General features: G+C 32.6%; 1 protein-coding gene across 1 annotated transcript in view; it reads left to right on the forward strand.

Annotated features, from left to right (window-relative positions):
- LOC126890417 (putative vitellogenin receptor) overlaps window positions 1-16,464 on the forward strand; it is a 243,602-nt gene that overhangs the window by 15,797 nt on the left and 211,341 nt on the right. The window contains exon 2 of the mRNA XM_050659325.1: window positions 4,581-4,753. Coding sequence (XP_050515282.1) covers window positions 4,582-4,753 — 172 coding nt within the window. The 5' untranslated portion in view covers window position 4,581. The remainder of the gene's footprint in view (window positions 1-4,580; window positions 4,754-16,464) is intronic.

Below are 16,464 nucleotides of genomic sequence, written 5' to 3' on the forward strand. Positions count from 1 at the left end.
TCGTAAAGGTTAAGATGACGTAGATAATTTAATTCTTTATAAGGCGAAAAAGGCTACTTCATTCTGCATTAATTATTTGTAAGTAAATAATAAAAATAGCTATTTGTATAACAAGGGGGGAAAGTGCTACTTTTCTTCCCGAGAATGAAGTTTGCCCTCCGACGCGTAGCGGAGGGCAGTAATCATTCAAGGGAGGAAAAGGCACTTTATTCCCATGTTATACATATGATTTTTTCACCTTCCTCAAATAACAAGTCATTTTTTCATTTTTAAATAATTTATTTATGTAACTAACAAAATTTATTAGAGAACTAAAACTAACAAGTAGGTACATTATAACTGTCAACTGTTAAATATATAAGTCAAAAAATTGATGAAAACATTGTTAAATCAAAATAACAATTTACTCTTTTTTACCATTTTGCAAAATACAGGGTGTTCTATAAATAAACGTTAAAATGTATAGATATTTACGTAATAGATAATGGAATATTGTATTCGGCGTTAACAAGTTATTTCATCAATGACATAGCATGACGTCACTTTTACTTTTACTCCCTAGGGAGGAAAGTACGACTTTGCTCCCTACAATCAGGTCAGGAAAAGTATACTTTCAGTAGAGGTAGGTGGAAAAAGAATTTACTTGTTGAAAAGCAATACAATTTGAGATTTTACGAAGAAAAGGAGACTAAATAAGCCCTTCTAAATATTGACAAAGCAATACAGGCATTTGAAACTAATGGTTTCTTCCTCAAATGGGATAAACAAATAGTAACTAGAAAAAAGCCCACATTGTAAAATATATTTGACATATTTTTATTTTATTTTATTTTTTATTTAGCTAATGACTCAACAACTAATGGCCATTGGCATGGCAGGTACGGTGAATTTTTGCAGTTAGGTACCTAGTGTCATGTGATGTGTGTATTGAGTAAGTGTCTTGATACTTTGCAAAGTCGACGTCATTGTCTTTGCAAAGAGACTCTAATTGTATCCGAACGTCTGCGGTCCCTCCGATGAGTACCGATCCCACAAGGACAAAAACTATTTTCATTCACAGAAAATGTATTTATAATTTACATTTTTAGGTATATTTTGAAAAAGAAGCCACATCTCGATAAAAGACAAAAAAATTTTAAGAACACTGTGTTTAACTAATTTTACCACAATAATAGTTTAATTGGAACGTACACAAACATTTGGGGGTTTAAAGGAACACAACTCCCATAAAAATTGTATGAAAATATATTAAAAAAGAAGCCGCATCTCGATAAAAACTTGCTTATCAAAAAAATACTAAGAGGCAAAAAAGATTCAAAAACGTTGTGTTTAACTAATGGTACCGCAATAATGAATTAATTGGAACGTACACAAAAGTAGAGTTTGGGGGAGGGGGGGGGGGTTTAAGGGATCAAAACCTCCATAAAATTTTTATGGGGTGGACAAATCTCACTATAATTCTGTTAACATGATCCTGTCATAAGAATGATACATGTCCATTTTCAATAAAAAATCTTTAATAGTTTTCGATATATTGAAAAAAAATCGATTTTCATTTTGTAATTTCAAAGGGCTATAACTTTTTTATGAGGACATTTGTACTAAGGTAAGTTAGGTTCAATCGAACTATTTTTGACTCCAGAATGTGTGGTATAATTTATGACCAACCTTTTCGGGACACCCTGTATATCTACTGCTCATTTGTAACGATAAAGTCATTAGTTGTCGAGATATTTGAAGTTGAAAATGAAACGGCACAGCTGTTTTGCTTAATGTATTGTGCCCCCTCATTTTTAATTTCAAATCTCGTAAAAACTTATGATTCTATCGATACCAATAAAGAGTATATTGTTTATATAGAAAGTATTGGAGGATCGAAAAATTGCGCTAAAATAGTAATTCCGTCGGTGACGTAGAATTTGGGAAGGGTCAACCATTCACATTTCCCTGCTGTTCGCCTCTGGTAGTAGTCAGAAACCGTTATTTAACATAATATAGTAGGATGCTATAATATAGTAGGATGTACAGTATCTACATTTTCTGACAAGTAGGATAAGGATATGTCAAATGCTTTTAAAGTAATGGATACAAAAAATATTTAATATTTATCCCAAAAAATTTGATGTAAAAATTTAAAAATTTAAAAACTATTTGTACCCTAATATCTAAGTGTAGGTTTACACACTACCAAATTGTGTTTAATGAACGTTTCTGGCTACTACCAAAGGCGTATGGCAGGGGAAAGTGAATGGTTGACCCTTTCCACATACTACGCCACTGACGGAATTGATATTTTAGCATAATTTTTAAATTCTTCAATACTTTCCATGTAAATAATATACTCATAATTCGTAATGATGAAATAATTAGTTTTCGAGATATTTGTAGTTAAAAATGAAGGGGCACAATACATTAAGTAAAATAGCTGTGCCGTTTAATTTTCAACTTCAAATATCTCGAAAACTACGGACTTTATCGTTATGAATGAAGAGTATGCTATTTACATAGAAAGTATTGGAGAATTGAAATGTTGCGCTAAAATAGCAATTCCGCCAGTGGTGTAGAATTTGGGAAGGGTCAACCATCCACTCTTCCTGTCGTACGCCTCTGGAAGTAGCCAGAAACGTTTATTTATCATAGTTTAGTCAAGTGTACCGTACCTACACTTTCTGCCAAGTATGATAAGGATATGTCAAATAGTTTTAATGTATGGGTCAGGCACGTAGCCAAAGGGGGGTCCATGGGGTCCGGACCCCTCCCAAAACTGTCTCGGCTTTGGTACCAAAGCAGCAAGTTTATCCCCAAGTTATTATTATTATTTTAAGTATAATTGTAACACCAAGTAACCCAAGTATAACTGTAACACAATATCATCTTTGGAACCAAATACCGAAAGTCTCCGCGTAATGAACATTGTAATAAAATTTTTTTTTCCAAAAATTTACAAATTCCTTTCAATTTTGGCAACTATCCCTGTCACAACGGCCAGTGTAAAACATTCGTTCTCAACAATGAATCGAGTAAAAACTTCACCCGGAAACAAGATGGGAAACGAAAGCGAAAGACTCATTTTATTGGCTCTTTAGTCCGTTTATTGGAATGTTGAGTTAAAGCCAAGTACATTTTTTATCAAATAACCAAAAATTACTGGGTCGACAACTGAATAGAAGACCAGATGTACTCTTTTCTAAAGAATCCTATATTTCGTTATACATAGTAGTATCTAACATCATCATCTTCTTCTTCTTCTTTAGCTCATTTCTATTCAGCTGTGGACATAGGCCTTCCCCAAATCTTTCCATATAATCTGTACTTGGCTGCGCTTTTCCAGTGAGTTCCTGTAGCTTATACAATATCGTCCTTTTATCGCATCTGAGGTCTTCCTCTTCTTCCTATCACGGCCTCCAGTTTTGTATTGTAGCATTCGATCTTTTATCTTCCTGTCTCGCATTGTGACCCGCATATCTCCACTTTAACCCTGTTATATGTGATGACTAACATCATCAGAGACGCTAAAGTGATATTAAAGATACAATGATAAAATTTGAAAAATTTTACCGTCTAATCTAACAAAAAATTTGAGTTGTAATAAATAATCCTTTCGTTGTGAATAGAAACAAGAACAGTCTTATTTTAGTTTGTTCAGAGAGCGCCAAAAGTGCTCTAACTAGTTTCGACTCTCGTTAGAGTCTCTTCAGAGAACACATATTTGATTCTCTCTGAACCACTAAAATTCTGGCTGTCAGCCTCTACCCACACACGAAAAATTATGATGATATGGATGCCGTGGTGGCATCTGCTAAAGGCAAACGAAAGTTTTACTTCTAATATTAACAATATTAAAAAAAAAACTTTATCAGAACTAATCTTCTGGTTACACCATTCGTGGCTTCTAAAATTTCCTTGGTCGTGGCTGGAGTAAAGAGGGAGATCTATCAAGTTGCATCTCACTACTGCCCGCCTGTCCAGCACGGCAAAATTCCAACAAAGATTAGTTCCCAATACTCAGATTACGAGTAGAACTAATAAAAATAATAAACAATCATTTCGTTGTGAATCGAAACAAGAGCAGTCTTATTTTAGTTAGTTCAGAGAGCGCCAAAATTTGAGTTGTGTTTGGACCCCCCTCAAGCACATTTCCTGGCTACGTGCCTGTACTGGGTAAAAGTAGTTATTGAATTTTTATAAATAAAACACCCTGTAACTCAGTAACGAACCACATTTTATTTAAGTGATTTAAGTTAAATATTAATATTTTGAGGTCTAGAATCTACAACTCAAAGATTGGACATTCTTAATGAATCAGCCTGTAGAATAATATAAGATAATATAAGATTTTATAATATTACAAACAATTTTATAAAATCATAGTAACCCCCAACAAATTATTAATAATAAACAACGCAAATGACTGGCACAGATCTAATTTTAATCAATTTCTATATCCATTTACGTATTTATTTGATTAGAGTCAACATTAAAGTTCAGGCTGCGGTATTAATCATTATTTACTTATTGCTGGTATTATATTAGAGGAGTTTTTGTAGAACAGTGACTTATAGTGAAATTTTTATTTTCAGTATGTTAATTTTGTTCTTTGTGCTTTCAACGTTATTAAATGCAGTCGTTTCAACGAATAATAATGATTGCCCTCCACATCAGTTTAGATGCACAAATTCAAAATGTATAGACTTTCAACAAAGATGTGATGGTTCCGACAATTGTGGAGATGGATCGGATGAACTGGATTGTGGTAAGTGCACATAAAAAAATTCTTAAAATTTTGAAAAACGTTAGGCCCATACCGGTTTCTTAATATTGTTCTGAAGGTAGCATCTTATGCAATTTCCTATTTTATTTGCGAATAAGCTACAATTTAAGTTTGAAATTAAATTTATTTTAATCTCGATTTCCTCTTAGGAAATCTTTAACAAAATACATAAAAAAACAAAAAAATATTGCTTAATTCTTTATTTTAATTTTTTTAATGCCAAGTCAACCGGTACTTCTTTTTTAACGCTTCTCATATTTATCGTTGATTGATAGTTATGTCGCTAGTGGTTTGTTTTCAAAAATAAATAAAAAAGGTGCAGCTTTGATGCGTTCTATTAAATGTTTTATTAACAATCCAACTTTCGATTAATTCTATCGAAAATATCGATTTTCTTAATCAAATATTTGCATTATGTAAATATCCAAGAACAATAATTTCCATAATGTTTTTTGTAAGAAAAAAAATAGATAATCCCGATTATTTCATTCATACCAGATTCTGACCAATAGCTACAGAAATAAAAATTACAGCGATTATTTTTTTAATAATTTTAACTTCCAATCGTATAGTAAGATATTTGATCACTTGTTTAATTCTGTCCAATCAGATTAAAATTATACTGATTATTTCATTCATAGGAGATTCTGACCAATATAAAGCTACATAAATCTAAATTAAATCGATAATTTTTGATAATTTCCCGTCGTCAAGTATATTACGTCAGATGCCCTTCGTTGCTACGAAAAAATACATTCAGTGACATTAATGACAATTAATGTTTTAAAAATTATAAAAGTGATGACTTTCAACCGTCAAATTAATATTTATAACAACTCTGTGTTTAATTGTACTAATTTGTACTTACATAAATAAATTACAATAAAATTTTGGTGTTGAACAATTTTATTCATGAAATAATCGCAACAAATTACACTCGATCTCTAAAATTAATATAGAATTTTAGATCTCTTGTGCAATTACTACTGAGAATTATCTACTGTAGAAAATTACCGATAGAATTTTTTTAAGTAGATTGTTTCTGTTTAATGGCAACCAGTTTCCTAGTTTTGACAACTGTCACATTTAACCCTGCTGTTCTGTTCGGGTCTATTTGACCCAAAAAAAATTATTTCTTATTTTACAAATTATTACCCGGCGTAACGATTTGGTGTTTCGTGATTTTATTACCTAGGATGAGGTCTTTAAATTGCATAATGAAATAAACAATCAACTTCCTGATTTTTTTGATAAAAATTAAATTGTTACCTAGGGTACGTTCGGGTCAATATGACCCGCGTATTTAAACCGTTAAAAATTACTTGTGTATGTATGTTGAGCTGGTAGTATTCTATATTTTCTAACAGTGTTTGTCAGTCGGGTACATTTATAAATAAAAACAGGTTTCTGCAAGCTAGACCTTATAAAAAATTGAAGTATAGTTGGACGATGTTGCAAACACAGTTTTTTTGGAACCAAAACTGGAAAAACTTGGATACAATTTGTTTCCAAGCATACATTGGTCTTTTATTTTCAACTAGAGTTTTTAAGTCCCATGGTGAATCAACTAAAAGTTTGTGGAATGAAGAAACGGGTCGTAGTCGTAGTATATTTCGATCAACAGATCTCATGTCCCTTGAGATCAGGGCCGCCGCTAAAATTGTGGCCGCCCGTGTGAAACTTAATATTTGCCGCCCCCCTTCCAACACTTTAGTCGTTTCAACATAAGTACTAGTATTTAAAGACATATGCAGGAGACCGTAACGCGTATATGAATTATAATTGCTCTGATCTCGACGTTACTTTTAGACCTAGTTCCCGCGTACCCAAAAAAAGGTATTATTAGTATGTCTATAATATTAAACAGAAATGCAATCTTGCACTAATACCTACATGTGTAAGTTTTGTTTACAAGACTACTTACAACATTCGGCATCGGCATGCTTAATTGTTTACTAATATATTTAAATATATAGACCTGGATCCCGCTTACCAAAAACAAGTTGATTAATAGCAAGCTGAAAATTTGTTAATAGCTTAACGGTGTCTAATCGGCAAACTTTGATTTATGGGAACACTGGAACAGCGGAAGTTTTAATTGTGGAACAGTTAAAAATTTGGAACGTCAGACTACGAAAACGTTCCATGTATTTTGTCGGACATAACTTCCAATGATTTGTAACCATTTCATTAAATTCTCATGCAAAAAATCAGACTTCGGTGTTTATCACCAACTGGGCATTTTAATGAGTGCAACACGAAGAACATGTTAAATGACAGGAATCATGTTGGTTAGTAATAGCAGTCTGATTTTTGCATGAGAGTTTAATGAAAGGGTAACAAATCAATTGGATGTTCTGTCCGACAAAATACATGGGACGTTTTCGTAATCTGACGTTCCAAATTTTTAAACTGTTCCACAGTTAAAACTTCCCCTGTTCCAGTGTTCCCGTACATCAAAGTTTGCCCGACCAGACACCGTTACACATTGACGGACAGTGCGTCAAATGTATAAGCAAGTGTTGTGACACTATATGTATTTTGCAACGTAGAATAGGGAAACATGTCTATAGTCATTGTCAGTCACATTTTCTATAGACGTTGTGGCACATTACATCAATAGAAATTAGACGTCTATAGACGTTCTGTCCGTCAACGCGTTAAGCGATTTACAAATTTTCAGCTTGCTATTAGTCAACTGTTTTTTGATACATGGTCTAAAATCAACAAATTAATAAAATCAATAGCCTGAACTGTAACCCATCTATAACCATACATAAGCATAAAGGAACAATATTATAGCTCGAGTAATAAAAAAGATTTTTTTAAACCATCAAGTAATAAAAAAACTTTTTTATTACTCAGTGAGAGCAACTTAACAAGCACTTATCTAAATTCTCGGAAAGTATCCTATTGTCGTATCGTACCCTCTTAACAAAAAATCATAAATGTTCAGAATTTGAAAAATCGCATATGGACCAAGTAGATACAAATATCTTAAAGTCCGAAATCCGGCAGCCAATTTGAATTAAAAAGCATTCCCGGAACTACTTTATGACTACAGCTGTAAAACGACAGTTCATATAATAATAAACATTTTCTGGAATTTTTGTTGACATTGTTTGGAATATTAGAGTTTATAGAAATATCTGAATCATTACTATTTAATTTTTGAAGTTATACTTCTTTACGATCGAGGGTAAAATTTTATACTTGCCTGGCGGATGCGCAGACAGACAGTATGTAGTTCGTTGCTAAGCTTTCAAATTATGTATGTATCAGCGCAAATAAGTCATTAACAGAATATATTAGTGTTTTAGTAAATGTATTATTTATTATAATTTTTGTGTCTTTGGATTTGTCTTATTCCTCGGGAATAAAATATTTTATAATAATAGTAAGTATATTTACTTTAATTTTAAAGTATTTTTATACCTCACTTCTTGGTCTATTAAATTATTTGTCAGTATGTGTACGAAATCTTGTAAGCTGTCAAAGCAAAGGGTGTTTAGCTCGGTGGTAGCGCGTTCGACCGGAGATCGAGAGGTCGCCGGTTCGGTTCCGTGTGTTATCTAACTTTTTTTTATTTTAGTATTGTTTTAATAAAAATTTTTGGAAAGTAGTAAGTAAAAATTAGTTTAATCTTTAAATACAAATAACCTGTTGAAAGTATATTTATTTCAAAAAAATTGAAGAATCTCAGATGCAGAATCCACCAATTTAATAAATTAAAATGGTAGAAAACTGAGATTTTTCGTGTTTGAAAGTTCTTGCTGGTACATCCTTAATCTGCGACTTTTTCAATTAATAAGACAGCAGACGACGAATATAGAAAACGAAAGGGAAACGATCACATTTCGCTTTCATTCGTCTAGGAAAAACGGACAGCAGAGGAACTTTCAGTACTCAAATCCGAGTAATAGGAAATAAAAATAATAAAATGATGGTTTTGCTTGTTTTCGATTCAGAGGGTTGCACACTAACTAGACAGGCCCTGTTTCTACCCTTTCAGGCGTCATCAGTAGCTCTATTATTATTATTATATTTATATTTATTTCGTTGAAATCATATAATAGAAGTATAACTTCTTACGTGCGTACAAAGTACACACACATTCTTTTTTTAAATTTATTTTCGTTATAAAAAAAGTATTATCATCAGTGGCCTGCTTTTGGCCGCCCCTATAATCGGCCGCCCGTGTGCGATGCACATTTTGCACACATGGTAGCAGCGGCCCTGCTTGAGGTATTTACAAAAAGTTCGCAAGTACTACGTTTTGATAACAAAACTACTAGACAGTATAGGAGACGTTCTGATAAACTTGGTGCAATACGTGAAATTTGGGGAAAATGGGTAGAAAATGTACCAATTTTTTTTACTCTGATGAAAATGTTACCGTCGATGATCAACTAGTTGCCTTTAGAGGCCGCTATCCTTTCAAGTACATTCCAAGCAAGCCAGCGAAATATGGCACAAAAATTTGGGCTTTATGTACGTATAAACAGTAAAACTTCTTATATTACTTGTGCACAAGTAATATTATAAAATAACACAAGTTATCAGTAGTAATTGCACAAGAGCTCTAAAATTATCGAATTTTTCCCGAGTGACACTTTGACAGTTTTAATTTCACGACCCGAAGGGAGTGAAATTATGTCAAAGTGGCACGAGGGAAAAAATTCGATAATAATTTTAGAGATCGCGTGCAATTTGCTGCGATTATTTCATAAATAAAGCTGTTCAAAACCAAAATTTTATTGTAATTTATTTATGTAAGTACAAATTACTACAGTTGTTATAAATATTTGACGGTTGAAAGTCATCACTTTTATAACTTTCAAAACAGTAATTTTCATTATTGTCACTGAATGTATTTTTTCGTTTCAACGAAGGGCATCTGACGTAATATACTTGACGACGGGATATTATCAAAAATTATCGGGTATAATATCACAAGAGAGTGAGAATAAATTGAGAATAATGCGACAGTTTTTAGAAAATTTGTTGTCTGGTCATAGACACGAGAGCCCGCAGGGCTCGAGTGGCTATTGCCCAATGACAACAAATTTTAGTAAAAATGAAGCATTATTTTCTTATTTATTCTTGCTGTCGTGTGATATTCGTAAGATTATTTTTTAATGCGTATATTATGGATATTTTCTTATATGTGTCAGTTGTCAAAACTAGGAAACTGGTTGCCATTAAACAGAAACAATCTACTTAAAAAAATTCTATCGGTAATTTTCTACAGTAGATAATTCTCAGTATAATTTTAATCTATTTGGACAGAATTAAACACTTGATCAAATATCTTACTATACGATTGGAAGTTAAAATCATCAAAAAATAATCACTTTAATTTTTATTTCTGTAGCTTTCTATTGGTCAGAATCTCCTATGAATGAAATAATCATGATAACTTTTTTACATCGTAAAATTTAGGACAATTTCTTCCAAAAAAAGTAAAATGTCGCCTATAATACCAATGTCGGACTATAAGAAAAATAAACCGGAGCTTTCAGCAAAAATCACGAAAAAAGAAGTTCATAGTTCGTCTTTTTGCTTTACTCACAACACCATTGTTGTTGACAATATTCCTGAAAATAATAAAAATGTTGTTTTTATGAGTACTCTGCATCATGAATCAAAGCATCAAGCATAACTTTTATCAAATTAAAAAACTTCAAATTATTTGAGATTACAATTCCAATAAGGGAGCAGTGGATACTCTAGATTAGCTTGTTGGCACATATAAATGTAAGATGAAGACAAATCGCTGGCCAATGAATGTTTTTTATAATCTGCTGTCCCAGATGGAAACTAAATTAAATTTTTGGAGATATTTGTTACTATGCTTTTTTTGTTAATGAAAGAAAAATATAGGTACCATTTATTTTTGTTAATAAGGTTTAATTTACGTTAACAACATATTTTTTGTTTAATTAACCATAATTTGTTGTTGTAAAGTTTTATTTATCACCATTAGCTTATTTTATTTCGATTAGGGAGCCTAAACCATAGTTGGGTCATATTGACCCGAACAGTAGATTTGTGTAGTTGACTCGAACGGGACAGCAGGGTTAAGAAAATATCCATAATATACGTATTAAAAAATAATCTTACGGATATCACACGACAGTAAGAATAAATAAGAAAATAATGCTTCATTTTTACTCAAATTTGTTGTCATTGTGCAATAGCCACTCGAGCCCTGAGGGCTCTCGTGTCTATTGCCAGACAACAAATTTTCGAAAAACTGTCGCATTATTTTCAATTTATTCTCACTCTCTTGTGATATTATACCCGATAATTTTTGATCATATCCCGTCGTCAAGCATTACGTCAGATGCCCTTCGTTACTACGCAAAAATGAACATTCAGTGAGATTAATGAGACTAAGGGCCGGTTGTTCGAACGCTAATCAACAATGATCATTATCAAATAATTAATTACTGTCAATGTCAATTGTTAAAACATAATTAATTACAATTCTGAGACTATAATCAATTAATATAACAATAATTATTAACATAATTAATAATAAATCTCATAATTGTAATTAATTATGTTTTCAGCGACCCAAACAAAGTTGACATTGACAGTTTTGGTGACATTAATTAAATATTTAATAATGATCATTGTTGATTAGCGTTCGAACAACCGGCCCTTAATGTTTTACAACTTGTCACAGAGAACACTAGGAATCAGATTTAGCAAATATTCAGGTGGATATATCAATAAAATATTAGTTAAAATGACTTAAAAAACAGTTTTATTAATGAAATAATCTCAGCGAATTACACTCGATCTCCAAAATTAATATCTACTTGTTGCCCTAGTGACACTTTGACATAATTTCACTCCCCTTCGGGTCGTAAACTGTCAAAGTGTCACTCGGGAAACAAATCAATAATTTTAGTGCTCTTGTGCAATTACTACTGATAATTTCAGTTTAAATCAGTCTAAATTTTAAAAACATTTAACGTTTTAATATTGTTTTGAAGCTATTTTCTTGTGGACTCTTATGCCATTTTTATTGGGAATAAGCCTCACTTGTACCAGCGACTGTAAGCGACTATAGGCAGGAATTACTCCACCCAGCTCCAATGCTCCGGACTATTCACTTCCTACCCGATAGCACTATGATGCGTTATAGTGGCTCTCTATCAACAAGGTTATTATCATGTGGGTTTTGTGCTGCTTGAATCTTATCTTTTAGACAGTTAGACGATTTCTTTTTACGTTTAGTGGGAGAATGGGTTTTTTATCGTTTCTTAAGCCGCGTACAAACCAAGTTCGCGAGCTGTTCGCGAACAGCTGTGTGGACGAAAGTTCGTAATGGGTTCGCGAACAGTTCGCTGTTCGCTCAAGGTTCGCTTGGATAGCGGTAACATCAAAGGGCTTGTTCGCGAATAACCAGTTAGTAAACAAAACGGTCTGGACGTATTGAAGTTCGCTTAAACGAAAAAGGGGTTATGTTCGTATTTACTTTAGTTTGAGATTAAAATATTTCAACATGGCTTGCTGCTTTTTATTGTTGTTTACTACTATAGTTAATTAATAAGTTAATATAGTTAGATTTAATAATTAATACAGTTAATTGATAGTAAATAGTTAATTAATAGTAAGTAGTATAATAAATAATATAGTTAATTAAGTCATAGTTAATTACTGTTTATCGAAAATGGAATGGTCCGAAGACGAAATTATTACATTAATAGAGGAATACCGTAAACATTCCAATTTATGGGACCCCAGAAATGCAGACTACAAAAAGAAAATAATTATAGTATCCATATAACAGCCTTGTTTTAAAATGGACGAGGACAGCAAAGCAATGCAACCAATGCGAACCGCAGCGTACTGTTCTATAGAACTGTTCGCGAACCACTCTAATTTTTGGTGTAGACGTCTTGTTCGGTTACAGTTAGCGAGCAGCTCGCAATAGTTCGCGAACAGCTCGCGAGCTGTTCGCGAACCGCAAATTTGGTTTGGACGCGCCTTTAAAGTTCTTTGGAGCTTCCATGTTTCTTGTATATTTCCTTCCTCCATTTCTTTTACGTAATTTTCCCACTTTTAACTTCTACGTTCTATTAGTCTCTCTTTGACTTGTTGAATCAGATGGTTTATCCTATTTTTATCTTTCTATTTTCTGATTCTTCTGGCCTTTTGGATCTGTTCTTTTCCCATATCATTTCTTTTATTTCCTGATTAATATATCTAAATATTCTCATGTGAATTTCATTTTTCTTCAGTAGTGCTATGCCTTAGTGCTTCTTTTATGATGTTTTCGAGCCCTAGGATGTTTCCTCTATTTCTTGTGGATTGTCGATTGTAGGAACGTTTGGAAGTCTTATTAGTCTAGGAGCCAAATAGAGGTCACCGTGTCCTTTTCAATTCTGATGGACAAACTCAACGTTTTCTTATGGATTTTTGGCTGCTGATTACGAATTTCGAGGGTGGATTTCGATCCGAGTGGTCAAAAAATTGTTATAAACAATATAATTGTTTATAAATTGTTTATAAGGCTCTGGCTCATAAACTAAAATAGATAAAAAATAATGTTTCAAATAAAATTTGTTCATTAATAAAAAATGAAGAAAGAAACAATTACTAAACTTAAATCCAATAATTAGAACTCAAGATATTGTAAAATTAGTTCACAATGTAAATTGCAAATTGCAAAATAAGTATTTTTCGAAGCTTTATCGATCGTAACTCGGCTTCTACGCATGAAAATGAGCCTTAGAAGGGCTTATTTTAAAGCTTCATTAATAGGCTTCCAAACAGAGTTTGTTAAATTTTCTTAAAAAAATTGTACATTAATTTGTTTATAAGGGTTTCAAGCAAATTTAAGCTATAAACATTTATACTTTAATTGACAACAATGATACAATAACTCAAAAGGAAAATTTTGAGCTTACGAAAATGTTTGTAAGTTTATTTTTCGCCAAGATATCGATATTTTAATAGTGGCTCTGAGGCGCAAGATCGGCTCACCGCGTAAAGGTTCACGCGCTAACTTCTCGATGCAAATTATAATTTCTATGTATATTATACGTTATCTTCATTTCATTTTTGAAGATCCTAATAAAATTTTATCGTATAATGCTTATATTTAAATCATCATACTGTACCTCGTATCACATTTCATTCTATTGACTTTGTCTTCTATTTTTTGTACTAAATGAGAAAAAAAATATTAAAAACTAATATCTCAGAAATAGAACTAAAACTTTTTGTTTCATGCATCTGAATCGAGATATACAGGGAATCTCAGCTTTTTACATCTGCATAAGTTCTTAGAGCAATTTTTACAGTTACATGGTGGTACTAAGTCTGTTCTTGTAGGCAGTAAAACTAAAACTTTCTGGGGCTTCAGAGTCTAGTTATCTATATGATACAGATATAATCTATACCATATAGATATCTAGTGGATAGTGGATAGGATCCATATAAAGTGGATCTAGTTCTTTTGCAGCATCATCAAGGCACGTCAATTGTGTGTATGCCGCCACAACATAAACGCTCGTTTTATATGCAATGATGATGCTGCAAAATAACTTATCCATTTTTATATGCATATCACATATTGGCTCATTTGCATGCGTAGAAGCCGAGTTACAATCGATAAAGCGTCGAAAAATACTTACTGTGAGCCGATGTTGCGCCTCATAGCGCGCCATTAAAATATCGATATATTGACCAAAAATAAACTTACGAACATTTACTTAAGCTTAAATTATTCCTTTTGAATTCTTCTATGATTATTGTTAATTAAGGTATAAATATTTACAGCTCAAATTTACTTGAAACCCTTATAAACAAATTAATGTACAATTTTTTAAAGAAAATTATAACTTCAAACCTGTATAATTTTAAAACAAATGAAGAAAACGTAACTTAAAAGTAACTTTGTTTGGAAGCCTATTAATGAAGCTTTAAAATGAGATCTACTATGGCTCATTTTCATGTGTAGAAGACAAGTTACGATCAATAAAGCTTCTAAAAATACTTATTTTGCAATTTGCAATTTGAATTGTGCACTAATTTTACAATATCTTGAGTTATTATTTATTGGATTTAAGTGTAGTAAACGTTTTTTTCTTCGTTTCTTATTAACGAACAAATTTTATTTGAAACATTCTTTTTTATCTCTTTTAGTTTATGAGCCAGAGCCTTATAAACAATTTATAAACAATTAAATTGTTTATAACAATTTTTTGACCACTCGTATCGCAATCCACCCTCGAAATTCGCGATCAGCAGCCAAAACTCCATAAGAAACCGTTGAGTTTGTCCATCAGAATTGAAAAGGACGCAGTGACCCCTCTGGCGCCTAGACTACCCAAGAAGCAATTGGACGTAATATTACGACGTCTTAACGTTGGATTAAATGCCCCAACGTTAGACGTTGCGACGACGGTCAGAAAACCGCTATTTGCACCTAAGTGGGGAATAGAAATACGGGTTGCCTCGACGTCCCCCTCTCGACTTCTCAGCTCGAGATATTTTATCGTCAAATTACGTTAGTTTTTAGGACTTTGGTCTTGTAAAGTAATAGTATAAAATTCTCTACCACAGAAGTACGGCCGACACACTTAATTTTTACCAAATAGGTTAATAATCTTGGAGGATATTAAATCATAAGAAACTAAGATGCATGACGGCCTGTTGATACTTATTTAAGTAGGTTCCTACTCTATTCAGAATATAACCTAAGTGACTTTTATAATTATTTTATTAATCATCTGCCTCATTGCATAATGCGGTCGAAAATTTACAAACGCAAGGAGGTGTACTGTTAAACTAGGTATAAAAATTGCTAAAAACTGAAAGCGCCTCAGAAAACGGTAAAAATAGAAATAACCATCGTAATTAAAAAACATATTATTATGTCTAGACCCATACAAAATTATCCTTGATTTATATATAAACAAAATTCGTTAATTAAAATCAAATATTCATTAAAATCTAGCAAAAAAATTGCCAAACATTATGTTTCAAAAAATGGCTGAACCATGGCGATCTTTCATTAATGGCGGATTTGACTCGCGACCTAAATTGCACTACAATTTAACTGATTTGGACAAGGACACCCCCTGCCGACCTTTAGTATTACCTATTTTTACCTTGCACACCTCGAATTTACCTATTGGTATACCTAATACGTCCTAAAGTAAGCGCAAACAACCTGGTCTTGACGACAGACTCCCCACGACCGGACGTCGTCGTGAACACGCTTTAATCTGGTGGACGATTTGAGATTGACATTTGACAGTTGAATTACAGGTATCTTATAAAAAAAAACTTTGACGTCAGGTTAATATATACAACTTTACTTAAGTACTACGTTGTTATTACCTACGTTGTATTGTTGTTCTCACCTTCCCACAAGTACACGCAGCAATCTACCATATACCTACTGAGAAAATACCCGACGTCTCCTGAACGTTGGGTTCGATACTAATAAATACTCTGTAATCCCCGACGTTGAGCAGTCGTTAGTCGTTAAATGTCTTCCAGTAAATTACATTGTAGTATAGAGGTTATACCCGACGTCAGCTTAACCACTGTGGTTATTTATTCTGTGGCTTAACGTTAAACCTTAACCTAATAATTAACGTTGGTATTCTCAACGTTGGATTGTCGTTGTCGTCTTCCCGAAAAATACGTCTACCATACTCGATAAA

Source organism: Diabrotica virgifera, chromosome 8 (genome assembly GCF_917563875.1).
Source record: "Diabrotica virgifera virgifera chromosome 8, PGI_DIABVI_V3a".
Classification (NCBI taxonomy): domain Eukaryota; kingdom Metazoa; phylum Arthropoda; class Insecta; order Coleoptera; family Chrysomelidae; genus Diabrotica; species Diabrotica virgifera.